The 15,497-nt window shown below is 36.6% G+C and overlaps 1 protein-coding gene across 19 annotated transcripts in view; it reads left to right on the top strand.

The window, feature by feature from the left end:
• GPHN (gephyrin) overlaps positions 1-15,497 on the top strand; it is a 563,152-nt gene that overhangs the window by 466,470 nt on the left and 81,185 nt on the right. For all 19 annotated transcript variants that reach the window (XM_060418186.1, XM_060418187.1, XM_060418188.1 and 16 more), the window contains one exon: positions 6,262-6,354. In XM_060418186.1, coding sequence (XP_060274169.1) covers positions 6,262-6,354 — 93 coding nt within the window. The remainder of the gene's footprint in view (positions 1-6,261; positions 6,355-15,497) is intronic.

The following is a 15,497-nucleotide window of genomic DNA, read 5'->3' on the forward strand; positions in this document are numbered from 1 at the left end:
ATTGTTGATTAGGTGGGTTTCTTTCCTATTGTTGTCACTTAAGTCATGTCAAATTCTGCAGCCTCATGGACTGTAGCATAACAGGCTCCTCTGTCCTCCACTATCTCCCAGAGTTTGCTCACATTCATGTCTTTTGAGTTGGTAATGCAATCCAACCGTCTCATCCTCTGCTGCCCTCTTCTTTTGTCTTTAATCTTTCCCAGCATCAGGGTCTTTCCCAGTGAGTTGACTCTTCACATCAGGTGGCTAAAGTATTGGAGCTTCAGCAACAATCCTTCCCGTGAATATTCAGGGTTAATTTCCTTTAAGAATGAGGGGTTTGATCTCTTTGCTGTCCAAGGCACTTTCAAGAGTTTTCTTGAGCACCACAATTTGAAAGCATCAATTCTTTGGCGCTCAGCCTTCTTAACAGACCAACTCTCAAATCTATACATAACTACTGGAAAAGCCATAGGTTTGACTATATGGGCCTTTGTTGGCAAAGTGATGTCTCTGCTTTTTAATACTCTGTCTAGGTTTGCCATAGCTTTGGTTCTTTTGTGTATTCTTGCCATCTCATCTTAGTCTCTTCTGCTTCTGTTATATCTTTATGATTTCTGTCCTCTATCATGTCCATCCTTGCATGAAATGTTCCCTTGATATCTCCAACTTTCTTGAAGAAATCTCTAATCTTACCCATTTTATTGTTTTCTTCTATTTCTTTGCATTGTTCATTTGAGAAGGCCTTCTTATCTCTCCTTTGCTATTCTCTGAAACTCTGCATTCAGCTGGGTGTATCTTTCCCTTTCTCCTTTGTCTTCTCTTCCTTCCTCAGCTATTGGCAAAGCCCCCTCAGATAGCCACTTGCCTTCTTGCATTTCTTTTCCTTTGGGATGGTTTCAGTCACTGCCTCCTGTGTATTGCTATGGACCTCCATCCACTCTGTCCAGTCACCTCCGATCATAAGGGATTTGTTTTAGGTCATACCTGAATGGCTAGTAGTTTTCCCTACTTTCTTCAATTTAAGCCTGAATTTTGCAGTAAGGAGCTCATGATCTGAGCTGATTTTTTTCTGTATACCTCCCATATTACCCTGATGATATATTGTCACTGCCCATACTGTACTATCTTGTAGTCATATTTTTATTTTTCCATATTCCCCTTTCTCACATATACTGTTACATATGAATTCCTTGAGGAAATCAGCCAGGTCTTACTAGTATTTTTGTCCGCGGTGTCTAGCATATAGTAGGTTCCCAGTGTTTGATGACGAATGAATAAATAAATCAGTCAGTGAACTTTTTTTTCTTGTTTAGAGGCAGAAGACGAAAGACATGATATCTGAGCTGAAACTTAGGGGATACCTAAGATTCACTACGCACAGGAAAGGAGAAGGAAAAAAATATTCCTGTCCAAGGCAACATTATTTGCAAAGGCATAGAAATAAGAAAAAGCCCCCCGTGTTTAAGGTGCAGCAGATCATTCTTTGTATCAGAAACTAGACACTTGTCAGAAATAAAGCTCAATCTCAGTATAAACATTTTCCAAATTATACTGGGCAAGCCTTACGCTAGTGCTACAGAATTCTTAAAATAGGATCTTGTATTATTTTGTAGCCTAGTGAATCTTGGGTAGATTGTGGCATTTAAATAACTCAGTTATAGCATGTAGAGAACAGGGAACCTCCACCTACACTGTTGGTGAGAATATAAATTGGTACAGGCACTGCAGAAAGCAATATGAAAGTTTCACAGAAAACTAAAAATAGGACTACCATATAAACCAGCAATTCCACTCCTGGGTATGTATCCAAAAAAGCAAAAACAGTAATGAAAAAAGATACATGCACCCCAGTGTTCATGGCAACATTATTTATAATTGCCAAAATATGGAACCAATCTAAGTGTCCATCAGCAGATGAATGGATAAAGACATTACACACACACACAATGGACTGCTACTCATCCATAAAAAAAATTATGAAGTTTTGCCTTTTGCAGCAATGTGGATGGACTTAGAGGATATTATGCTAAGTGAAGGGGCTTTCCCAGTGGCTCAGGCAGTAAAGAATCAGCCTACAATTCAGGAGACCCCAGTTCGACCCGTGGGTCAGGAAGATCCCATGGAGAAGGGAATGGCTACTCACTCCAGTATTCTTGCCTGGAGAATTTCATAGGCAGAGGAGCCTGGGAGGCTACAGTCTATGCAAAGAGTTGGACACAATGGAGCTACTAACACACACTATATATGCTAAGTGAAATAAGTCAGACAAAGAAAGATACTGTATGATATCATTTATATATGGAGTCTAAAATAAACCAGTAAATATAACAAAAAAGCAGCAGACTCACAGGTGTAGAGAACAAGCTAGAGGTTACTAGTGGGGAGAGGAAGGAAGGAAGGGGCAATATAGGTAGGGTTAAGGAAGCTATTAGGTATAAAATAAGCTACAAGCATATGTTGTACAACACAGGGAATATAGCCAATATTTTATAGTAAGTATAAATGGAGTATAATCTTTAAAAGCTGCAAACCACTATATTCTATGCTTGTAATTGATATAACATTTACAGCAACTATATTTCAATAAATAATTAAATAAACACTAATTCCTGGTCATATGTACATCTCAATCTGTCATTATTTGATTCTCCTCAGATTTGAAGGCTGTTTTTTAGTGTTTATGTGTATGGTAAAATGGGAGTAAGGAGGGGCAATTATTACTGGAAACAGAATTTTTACTTTAGTTTCCAGAATCTAATTGCATCAAATTATGGTTGAATAGACCCTATGGCTCAGATGGTAAAGCGTCTATCTACAATGCGGGAGACCCAGGTTCGATTCCTAGGGTGGAAAGATCCCCTGGAGAAGGAAATGGCAATCCACTCCAGTACTATCGCCTGGAAAATCCCATGGACAGAGGAGCTTGGTAGGCTATAGTCCATGGGGTCACAAAGAGTTGGACACAACTGAGTGATTTCACTCACTCACTCAGACCCTATACCTTAGAAACCATCCAGAATGGAATTGCACAATAAGATATATGAATAACTCAAGCATTAAAGGGAGAAATCAAGTCAGCTGATACACTTTTCTCTAAATTGGCCCTCAATGAGACCTTAGTTATGTTAAGCTGCTGCAGTAGCTAAGACTGTCAGTATCAACAGGCTTTTGAACCTAGCATACTAAGTGCTCAGCCTCTTTCTTCCTGGAATATAGAAGTGAAAAGAGTCTTGATGAGATTGTATCACTTCTCTTGAGCTACTGGCAAGGACCTAGGGAGGGAAAATACACGTGCTAACTGTAGCCATTCTTTGTAGTTTTTTGTGGTGGTGGTAACACATAAGACTTATCATTTTAATCATGTTTAACTGTACAGTTCAGCGACACTAAATACATTTACATTGTTTTACACCTGTCACTACCTTCCATCTCCAAAACTATTCCATCACCCCAAACTGGAACTATATACTCGTTAAAAAATAACTTCCTATTCTTCCCTTTTCCCAGCCCATAACAACCACCATTCTACTTTTTGATAACTATAATTTTGAATACTCTAATTACCTCAAAAAAGTGAAATCATACAATGTTTGGCCTTTTGTGGCTGGCTTGTTTCAGCTATTTTCACTTATTTCATAGTCCCTTCAAGTTTCATCCATATGTATATGGATAACATATGTAAGAATTTCCTTCTTTTTTAAGGCTGAATAATATTCCTATATGTATGTACCACATTTTGTTTACCCCTTCATCTGTCAGTGGGTACTTGGGTTACTTCCGCTTCTTGACTATTGTGAATAATGCCACTATAAAAATAGGCACACAGATATCTGTTCAAGTTTCTACTACTACTTCTTTTGAATATATACCTAGAAGTGAAATTGCTGGATTATATAGTAATTCTATCTTTAATTTTTTGAGGACTCACCTTGTAGCTTTTTTAAATTTTAGAACAGAAGAAGAGCAGTATGTGAAGGGTATGTAGCTATTGCCATTGTATTAATGATTGAAGTTCTAAGATCTAAATTTAGGTCCTTTCTTGGCCATCTGTAAAATATGTGATCTTGGGTAGGTTACCTGTTTAAACTTCTCTTAATTCGCCTCTAAAATGAATATAACAATGCTTTACTAAATTTTTTTAAGAATTAAATGAAATTATATATGTGATATTACTTGGTAATTTATAAAATGCTATATAAACATTTACCAGATAAACTAGATCTCAGCCCTAGTGCTGTCTTTGATTATTAAATACTATTACTGAGTTATTCAAATCCCAGAAAAGTTATTCTCTTGGGATCTGTACTGGTGTCATACTTCCATTTTCATTCACCACACTGGACAGAATAGTTTCAGATAAGGAGCTAACCCAAGTAGTTTATTTTGACCCTAAGCAGATGCCATACGGTCCACTATCAGAGGCTGCCTTATAGCTTCAGGTTCATTTGGGAATTAATGTTGTATATGTGTATACAAACAAGGCCCTCTAGTCCCACCACTTCCCTGGCTTACACAGTATGGTCCATAGCTCAGGATAGCTCCAGAATAGTTTCAACCTCCTGAAGGTACCTAAGCTAGTTCTCCCAATTCAGGTGTCACTTTCCTTAAAAAGGGTCAATATCACTATTACTGTGGATCAGAGTACAAAATTCAAAATCTGTCTGTACTTACTGCTTTGTCCTGGGTTCTACAAACCAGAGGACCCAAAGTAGCTAAGAATGACAAAGCTAAAAACAAAAGACAGACCCAAAAAACCTCATCCATCCAGCTCTGGAAATAATAGCATTTTCTAAACCTATACAAACATGTGTAAATCAAGTTGTATATACCTATAGTCTTTGGAGTGAAGTTTGATTTTTTTTTCCTCCTCTTCTTCTTCCTTCTCTACCTCCTATTAATTATTATATTACTTCTTGAATAGCAATAGTAATGATAGTAATAAGGGCAGATTCTCACTAGAGGATTTAAGTAATTGGTTGTGACTCTTGAAACTTTTATTCTTATTGGCATGAAATCAAACTCCTGGGAGCTCACCAAAGATGCTTGTCATCCAGATTGTATGAATAGTGGTTTGAATATCCACTTCACCCAATACATTACTGATGCTCTTCTTCTAGTCACTGCTTTTTTAAGTTAATAAAGTCAAATTTTTGGCTGAAGTTAAATAGAATGCTAAGGAAGCTCCTTTCTTTACTTTTCTCTTCTAAAAGAAAAAAATAAAAATTACATGTGATCATTGTAGAAAATTTGGAAACTTTCTGAAAAGTATAGATAGGGTATAAAAGTATACATAATTCTAACATATTGCAGTAAACAAATACTTTCTATTTTCATGTATGTCCTTCCCATCTTTTTATATTGATCTATACACATATATCTTAACATAGTTAAGATTATACTTTACATGTATAGTTCTACATGTTTTAAAATGCATATTATAAGAATTTTCTTGTGTCAGTGAATATTCTTTATAAAATACAAATATTGTATAACATTTTGTCATAAGGATACATCACTGTTTAAATTTCTGTATTGTTAATCTTTTTATTTCTTTCCATTTCTCACTAATGTAAGCAACTCTTAAATAAACACATACAGGAAGACGTCCATTTTCTTAGAAGTGAAATCACTGGGTCAATGACTATGACTATTTAAGAACTTGCTTTTTAAAGAAAATCATCTTTGAGTTGTTAAAGGGTTTATGACACATCAACTTGAACACATCTTTGATGACTGTGTAGCTAATACTACTACTACTACTACTACTACTGAGTCGCTTCAGTTGTGTCCGACTCTGTGCGACCCCATAGACGGCAGCCCACCAGGCTCCCCCGTCCCTGGGATTCTCCAGGCGAGAACACTGGAGTGGGCTGCCATTTCCTTCTCCAATGCATGAAAGTGAAAAGTGAAAGTGAAGTCACTCAGTCATGTCCGACCCTCAGCGACCCCATGGACTGCAGCCTACTAGGTTCCTCCATCCATGGGATTTTCCAGGCAAGAGTACTGGAGTGGGGTGCCATCGCCTTCTCTGACTGTGTAGCTACTCGTATTCAAATAACCCCTACAAGTGTTACTGTTCATTGACTGATCTAATCTTTCATTTCAAACACTAGGAGGCATCTCTTCCTTCTGTCGCCTGTTCCTTGGGATAGAAATCCGGAGATCTGACTGAGCCCTTATACAAGCCTTGTCAGACAAGTACTTACGTCCGTCTTGTTTAGGACCACCTGTTTAACCCACTGCACTCAACATCCATATTTTCCTTTTTTTCTCTTACAGATGGAATGGGGCGAGTCCTTGCTCAAGATGTATATGCGAAAGACAACCTACCCCCTTTCCCAGCGTCAGTAAAAGATGGCTATGCTGTCCGAGGTAAGTGTTTTGGTTTTCTTGAGTATCAACATACTCACATTGGTTTTGGGGGGTTTGCTGGCTTGTTTTGCTTTGTTTTTAGTGTTCTGTTTCTAGATTTTTGGCTCAGCCCAAGTACCTAATGACTGTTACATCTGTCTCCCCCTTGGTTGTCAAAATTCATTCACAGATAACAATTAACCTATACCTGTATATTTTCTGGCACGATCTTGAGTGAAACTTCAGAGAAAATACTGTAGTTACTTGAAAATTCTTACTCACAAATAAATATGTAGAGATTGATAAAGATACTGTGCCATAATTCTTTTGGCCTCTACATATACCAGATAGCAGACAGTCTTAGTCTAAAGTTTTCCAAATGTTTTCTAGTGGAAAACATCTATAGGTCCAAGGAAGACAAGCAGACTCCCACCATGGGATAAAGTGGCCCAGTTTTTTTCTTTTGCTTTAAATTCAAACATCAATAAGAGCTTCATAGAAAGCAAGTGTGAGGGAAACCTCTAAATCCCTAGAAGGTCCTATATTTCAGAGCTCCAAAGCCCCAGATGGTACCAGCAGTTCACGCCTTCAGAATTGCCTGGGATGGCATAAAGCTCAAAAGCAAAATCATTTGCCTCCCTAAAGCCCAATTTAAGAAAACACAAAATGAAAATGCAACTGAATTGCTTAGAAACTAATATCAGTTATATTATATTGGCTGACATCATTGAAGAAACGGCTAAAAGCATTTCCCAGTTTATCAGAGCTGTTAAGAATGCCAGTTCCTTTCTAATGATCATTTATGGAGTCCCTTAGTTGACTGTCTTTATTTTTTATTTTTTTTATACTGTATCTAACCATTAAAATATTTTCCTTTTTCTTGTGATTAAATATATTCACTGATCTCCTCAATGTTGTATCACCAACTCTTAGGCGTATCTTTCTGTGTTGGAGACAGTAGAACAAATGGTTAAAGTTATGGACTTCAAGCAAAGAAAGTGATCTGGGCTCTTGTACCAGTTCCATCTGTATAACTTTAAGTAAATCAGTTCAACTTTTTGATCCTTGGTTTTCTTGTCTATAAAACTATAATAATTATAACCATACTTACCCCAACAGGTTATTGTGAGGACTAAGTGGGACTGTAGAAAGTCTTAAAGTATCTGGCATAAAAAAAAGCTCTCAATATTTTTAATGTTTCATAATAGTACCTATTGTTATCAATCATATTTACTTAAACCATCTCTGAAAAAAGGATAACATTATCTGAACTGTTATTCTCATAAAACAATGGAGAGGTTAATTCCTCCTAGTATATTCTTTCTCACGAGGCTATCTTAAACGTACCTAATTTAGCTTGATCTCACTAAATTAGTTGTTTTTGTTGTCCAGTCACTAAGTCGTGTACGACTCTTTACAACCGCATGGACTGCAACATGCCAGGCTTCCCTGTCCTCCACTATCTCCTGACTTTGCTCAAGTTCATGTCCATTGAGTCGGTGATGTTATCTAAATTAGAGCTGAAAACAAATAACAAATACCCACTGCCTCCTTTGTTTCCTAAGTTCATTTCTTCTATAATGTTTATTAAGATGAATACTGTTCAGAAAGAAATTATTTTAGTATTCTGATAGCCTCATTGACTCTTCTTTCTTGTTCCCTCTAAAAGGTAGCTTCTGTCTGAACTTTTAATTGGTAGCCATATTGGATTGTTTTGAAATGAAAAAGAATTCTTACTTCCAGAGTAGAACAAACAACTACAGCAGATGAAACACCAAAGGGACAAGAAAGACTATTTTTTTTTATATTCTGAGTAATATAAAGTAGGAGAAAGTGAGGAGGTAAATAATATGAGACAGAATTATTCCAAAACAGAATGTTGTTCTGTGATTTTTACCTAAGGTAGCAGCAGCTCAATATAAAACTATTGCTTTTAGTTTTTTTAGTTAGCCCGCATGAACAATGAAAGAGCCTTTCTGCAACTGTACAATCTATCAAAGAAATGTATATATAAAATTACCATTTAGACTATCATAGTCTATTGTTTTAAAGTGGTGGTGTTTTTAGTTATTTCACACGTGTACACAAACACACAGAGACATTTAAAATGGCATCTCACAGTATAAAACGTTCAGCAGACAAGCTGCCATGCAGCTAATTCACATTATTTTTTTCCTGTGAAGTATTGCTAGTTCTCTAAGATATGGAACATATAACAGAGATATAACAGAAAACCATTGTGGAAATGGTTACATTTCAAAGTTGGAATGGTTGGTTAATTATGATCAACATCACAATTAAGGCAGCAAAGGTTCTCAGTGAACGAAAAGGCATGGTCTAAGTCTTTTCTGTGCTGTAACACCACCCTAGGCGGTGTTTTGGTGAAGAGCAGCCTTGAGGCTGCTGTTGTGGCTCTCTCCCACTCTACTTCCTGTACCTCTTCTCTCCACCCTGTCTTCCTTTACTCCCATTCCTTCCTCCCCACTCCCTTTATTCTCCCTGTTTTTCTTCTCCTTTGCCTTTGCCTTAGGCCTTCCAGTAATAACCCGTGGCACCTGTGAACATTGCTAACCCTCTAGGTGTAAAGAGGTTCCTAACTTGCTCTGGATCACTAAGCATTAGCCAGTATCCTTCAGAAACATGTGGGATAAAACTCCAAACCAGTTGGAGGATCTCTTGCTTTAAGGTATGTGGGTTGAAAAATCAAGATAGTAACAAGTAGCTAAAGAAATAGGAACAGCTTTTAAAGAATAAGAAAGAATAGAGTATAAAGAAGACAGGAATTAAGCGATGATGATGTAAATTAATAAATCTAAAACTACATTCAGGAGGAGGAGGGAGTGAATTTGAAAGATATAAGCAGAGAAAATGAAAGTAGCACTTACCAGCTAGAAGCAATTCAATAGTTCATATTTTCATTTCAAATATTCATATTTTTGAAGAGTTATTTCTCCCTTCACACTGATTAAGCTAATCATCTTCTTGATGCATTCACAGCCTCCTATAGAGATATGGATGCCCATTGTCTCACAATTGCTTCTTGATTCATTAATAAAGGCAAATATATCTCAATACCAAGTTCACTCTCTTGAAAATGTTCAATTTGAAAGACTTATCGCTTCAGAATTAGTTTAGGTATGATTTAGGCAAAGGAAAAATTATAAACAAGCCGATAATTATTTTAAAAACCATGTGCAGCAAACAATTCCGGAAAATTAAGAAAATCTTTGCATTTTAAGTTAATATTTTTTTTCTTTTTTACATGCTGATTAAATACATGCTTATGGAAATATAGAAAATCAAAAAGAACATTTTTAAATTACCCATTATCACTGTCTAGCTGCTATTAACATTTATGTACTTCCTCCCAGTAGGTTAAAGTACATACTAAAATTCTGTATAACTTTTTAAATTTTGAGCTAGTTCTTATTCTGTCACAAAAGTCATGTTTAAGAGTTTCTGTTTTGTCCAATTAAGTCCTGTTTGGCCACAGCTGGTTCTCCAATTCACTTGACAGCCTTTAGTCTTCCACCGTAGGACACTTTGGATGAAGAAGAGAGCCTTATGATATAGGAGCACTGCTCAAGTGAGTCGAGAGATAATTTGAAATAATTAATTTTAGTTAATTCCAAAAACCTTAAAATAATATATTTAAGGAAATAATAAATCTTTTCCCAATACTAACAATATATGGGCATTTTTCTCCTGGAAGATGATGATAAAGAATATGAAATGCCTTCTAATTCATCTGTACTACTCCTTGCTCCCTGCTTTCCAGGCAGCAGATTTAAAATCCCAAACAATTCACCAGATTTAATCCCTCAGTGTAAGTGCAGCAAGTACTGGTCCTGTAGTGTTAGTCTTGTCATCTACCTTTGCCACCACTCCAGACTCTTTCTGTAATGTTAACCTTAGTATACACAGAGATACTATTATCCTGTTGCCTATGCACCAGCCTTAGTTTGGTTCCATAGTTAGAATAAACAAAATCTTAGTCCCTCTGCCTTACTGCTCCATTGAAGATACTTCCTAGGACCTCTGAAAGCTATGCTATCTCTCTGGCCTCCATTTATTCAACCCTAATGTGGAAACAATGAGACTTTTGTTACTGAAAATAAGTGAATAGCTATAAGAGATTTAAAGAGAGCTCCCACGTGACTAGAAAATGAAAATGAGGGATAATTCTAGGGCAAATAGTCTTAGGATGATCATTTTCTATATATTGCCACATTGAATAGTTATCTAATGCTATCAAGTTTATATCAAATGATATAATCAGAGATCTTCAAATAAAGAGGTGAACAAGACTAAAAGTGTTTCCACATTAAAAAGGTGGAGGTAGAAGCAGCTTCAGGGTCTAGCATTAAGCTTTATAAATTGCTTATACAGTGCATTTGCTGTTAGGATTTGGTTTATATTGCTTTTATCACTTCCTTCAAATTAAATTCTACAGTTGCAAAACATAAAAGAAAAGCTGTTAACCGAAATGCCAGAATTGAGGGGTGGGGGGAGGTGGAAAGAGTCTAAGCCTTTACAGAAATCCTTGCAATCCATCCATTGTTTCTAATGGCATACTGTGGCTGATTTAGTTTCTTTCTTTCCAAGCTTTAGGTTCATCTGCCACTGTACCTCCACTTCTGCCCCCTCCCACCCAGGCTGGTAGAATTCATCTTGAAAATGGCAACCGTTTTCTTTTTTTTTTTTTAACGTACCTCTTTAATAGGTTTTTAAAATAAGTATCAACAAGTTAGGTAGATTGATCATTACTTTTCTGCCTTTATGTAAATAACGAGCCTTGTTGGTATAAAATCAGAACTTCTGTTGTAGTTCACTAATTTTTTTATTTAAGTTTTCTATTAGTCTGAATTTGTCTGGATTCCATTCAGTCTTAGAGTGCTCTGCTTCTCAAAAAGGGTAGTCCCTTAACCAGCTGCATAAGCATCAGCTTGTTAGAAATGTAGAACCTCAGGACCTATCCCAGCATACTGAATCAGAATCTGTATTTTAACAAGCTCTCTAAGTGATTTCTATGTTGAGAAGAGTTGATTTCTAAGAGTTGAGAAGCACTGTTAAAAGGGAAATGGTAAAAATGACTCCTCCATTGGTATCAGGGACTTTCTATAATGTTGGTTGACTAAACCTTCCTTAGCCAACAACAGAGAGGCATAGTTCCCAGGTGGAAATTTTCAGAGGAAAGTGGAGAACCTGGTTAAAGTGAGACATATTCTCTCCCCAGCTAGTGTACCTTCCTTGGTAACAAAGCATCTTGCTTCTTTCACTTAAAGACTGCTTAAGATGTTGGCTTCCCTGACACTCTATACCAGCTTGGCCCCGCGTTATATCTAGCCACTCATTATATAATGACATTTGCTTGGAGCGCTTGTGCAGAACACTTGAGATGAGTGTTTTGAGTGTATGTGTATTAGAATGTGTGAAGAGGGAAACAGGAAAACAAGAGGAGGACTGAAGAGCAGACAATTTCAAAAAAGAAATATAGGAAGTGATCCCTACCTCAAATGAGCTTATTATCTAGCTGAAGAGATAAAATACATGTTTATAAAATTATTTAAGAAAATTTACAAAGCACAATACTAATGCATACAAGACAGTTTACAAACTTCCTACCTAAGTATTATGGAAATGCAAAGTTCAATTCTTTATTTTAACAAGATATTAAATTATTATTAATTAAATTAATATAAATTATTATTATTCTTAATATTCTTTATTTTTACTGAGCATCAGTGATGAGCTTAGCACTATGTTAGACATAACCTAAGTTATATGGAATTGATCACAGCAATCTTTCTAAACATTCTAAAGATGGTAAATGTTGACTCACATTTTAAAGAAAATAATATACCATGAACCAGCAGAAAAAGGAAGGCATTCAAAATACAGCATTTTGTATTAGAAAATATTTATTGTTTCATTCATGGATTCATTTTTCTAAAAAGATTCTTAGGAGCCACACTCATTCATTTCTTTCACTTGAAAATACTTCATATATTGAACACTTATTGAATACCTATTTTTCAGCAGGTACCAGGAATTTCCCTGAGACAAATAAGCAAATGATTACAAATACATTAAGAAACCGTAATTAGAGTTACTTCAGGAATACACTGGGGAAATAAAAGAGAAAGGGGCAGGAAGTCAGATACGACTTCCTAGAGAAGGTGACACTTGAGCTAAGTCCTAAAAACTAAGAAGTTTTTAAGCAGAAGGCAGGGAGAAGGAAAGGACACTCCAAGCAGTGGGAGTAGCAGATGTTACGGAGCTGAAATATGAGTCATCTTGGTATTCTCGGTACTTGAGAGAGTAGCTAGACTGTAAGATAGACGGAGGACGAGAACCAGAGCCTGTACACACACTGTTTCCTTTAGGTGAATATCTTTAGATGCAGCATGTCCATTTCCACTTCCTCTCTCTCTCCCCTTACCACCTCTCCTGCTCCCTCACACATACACACACACTATTTGCCTACTTAGTTCTGGCTTATCCTTCATATTCAAATCATAAATCTTTTATATCAAGGTGGCTTTCCCTGACCCTCCAGGGTAGTTCAGGTACTCTCAGTGTATGCTCTCATTAAATTGTGTTCCTTTCCTTTAGAGTGGTTTTCTTAATTTATATTTGCATATTCATTAATGTGACTATTTGATTACCATTAAAATCTATCTCCCTCACTATCTCAGTGGCTTTAAGAGTTTGGAGAAGGCAATGGCAACCCATTCCAGTACTCTTACCTGGAAAATCCCATGGGGAGGAGCCTGGTAGGATGCAGTCCATGGGGTCGCTGGGAGTCGGACACAACTGAGTGACTTCACTTTCACTTTTCACTTTCATGCATTGGAGAAGGAAATGGCAACCCACTCCAGTGTTCTTGCCTGGAGAATCCCAGGGACCGGGAAGCCTGGTGGGCTGCCGTCTGTGGGGTCACACAGAGTCGGACACGACTGAAGCGACTTAGCAGCAGCACACCCATAAAAAGACAGGCACTAAATACATTATACATCATAAACCAAGGATATACATATACAATACATATAAATATACATCCATACATATATATAAACAAAATAAGTTTCTTGAAATAATACTCATCTTTACCATGTGTGATAAAATATATTTTCTATTTTTCATTTAAAAAATTACTTACAGGATGATTTTAGAGCCCACCTCTATTTGTGTAAAACAGTGCAACAAATTGACACTGCATTAAAATAGAAACAGTATCTAGTTTTACTTCAGTTCGGTTTCCCTGGTGGCTCAGTCATAAAGAATTTGCCTACAATGCAGGAGACACAGGTTCAACCCCTGGGTCAGGAAGATCCCCTGGAGAAGGAAATGGCAACCCACTCCAGTCTTCTTACCTGGGAAATCCCTTGGACATGGGAGCGTGGCGGGCTACACTCCATGAGGTTGCGAAAGAGTTGGAGATAACTTAGCTACTACACAGCACCACCTAGTTTTACTCTCTACTCTGTCCCAGCATCTAGTATGACACTTATGACATAGAAGACACTCAGTAGAAATTCAGTGAATAAATGAAAGAAATAAAAAGCCTTAAAAGGTATATTTTAACATATGGTTATTTTAAATATTTTAAAACCATATTTTAAAGTATGGTTATTCCCATTTTTATCAACAAGCAAACTGAAGTTTAGAGAAAAATTTAGTTATTTGCTGAAAATTCTAAAGCTAATAATAGTCAGAACCAGGATTCAGATTCAACTTTTACTCTAAAACCATGCTAATTTCCCCTTGTTCAGGAGGCAAAAAAAGAAAGCGTCTGGGTTGCTATGGGGAGGCAGAAAGCTAATAATATCTCTAGCAGAAAAATAAAAATGTTTATTCAGATTTGAGATGCAATTAGTGCAAAACTCTGAAAGATAATTGACTTCTTAATTTTCTAAAGTAAGAAAATTATGATTAGTTTTAAAATACTGAGTATGGGTATAGATGAAACAAAATTGGTAAAATGTTGATAATTGTTGAAGCAGTGATTTCTCTATCTGTTTTAAACTGTTTCATTAAAAAGAAAAGAGAACCCATGAAAGCAGCATAATAAGAATGCCATTCAGGAAAACTGCAGTAGTCTCTTTTATACAGGTAAACACTGAAAATATTAATATAGTAGGATTCCAAAAACACACCAGAAAGCCAAGAGTGTATTAACTGAGACAAAGTCTAAAAAGCACAAGATACAACATATAGTAAGTAGAAGACACCTAATGTTAATTTTTGTTCCTCTTCACATTAGGTAAACCAAAGCCAGCTATACAAAAATGTGACTTTTAAAAAAGCATTGTATATATATGCCTTTAGAAAAAATATGGCTTGCAGTCACATAAAGAAACAATGAATTTTATATCTCTTCTCTAAAAGAGGGAAAATGCTTTTTATTATTTATAAACATGGCTGCAAATATGATTAAAATATTCATATAAATAGTGTTGTCTTTGCTGTGTGTGTGCCCCAAGACCCTTGCTGCATGCCAGTTACAAGGAGGTAATGGTCATGATCACAAAACTCATTAGGTACATATTGCCTTGACAGTAGTATTGGTCTGAAATCTGTGTTGTATGTGCAGAAAACCCTTTTAAATACGTTTATCTTCAGGAGTATCTTTTCATCCAGCCATTACTGTACTGTATGTGGAAAAAAATTGGATAGGAAGTTTTCTCCATCTCAATTCTGAAAGTGTTTTCTTCCAGTTTAAAAATAAGCAGTCAGTGGAAATTGTGATGCAGCACTGCCTATGTATTTTGTTTTTTTAGCAGCATTTTGATCTTTCATAAAAAAATAATGTTGTATTGGAAATTCAGGGTGTGAGTTTTCAAATCCTAGCTCTATTACTATCACTTGTTAAAGGTACTGAACCTTTTCTACCTGAGTTACTTCATTCTGCAGCTCATTTCCTTCAAGCATCAGTTTTGCTCAGTTCAGTCGTTCAGTCGTGTCCGACTCTTTGTGACCCCATGAATTGTAGCACGCCAGGCCTCCCTGTCCATCACCAACTCCCAGAGTTCACCCAAACTCATGTCCATCGAGTCGGTGATGCCATCCAGCCATCTCATCCTCTGTTGTCCCCTTCTCCTCCTGCCCCCAATCCCTCCCAGCATCAGAGTCTTTTCCAATGAGTCAACTCTTCTCATGAG

This window comes from Ovis aries, chromosome 7, assembly GCF_016772045.2.
Source record: "Ovis aries strain OAR_USU_Benz2616 breed Rambouillet chromosome 7, ARS-UI_Ramb_v3.0, whole genome shotgun sequence".
NCBI classification, from domain to species: Eukaryota; Metazoa; Chordata; class Mammalia; order Artiodactyla; family Bovidae; genus Ovis; species Ovis aries.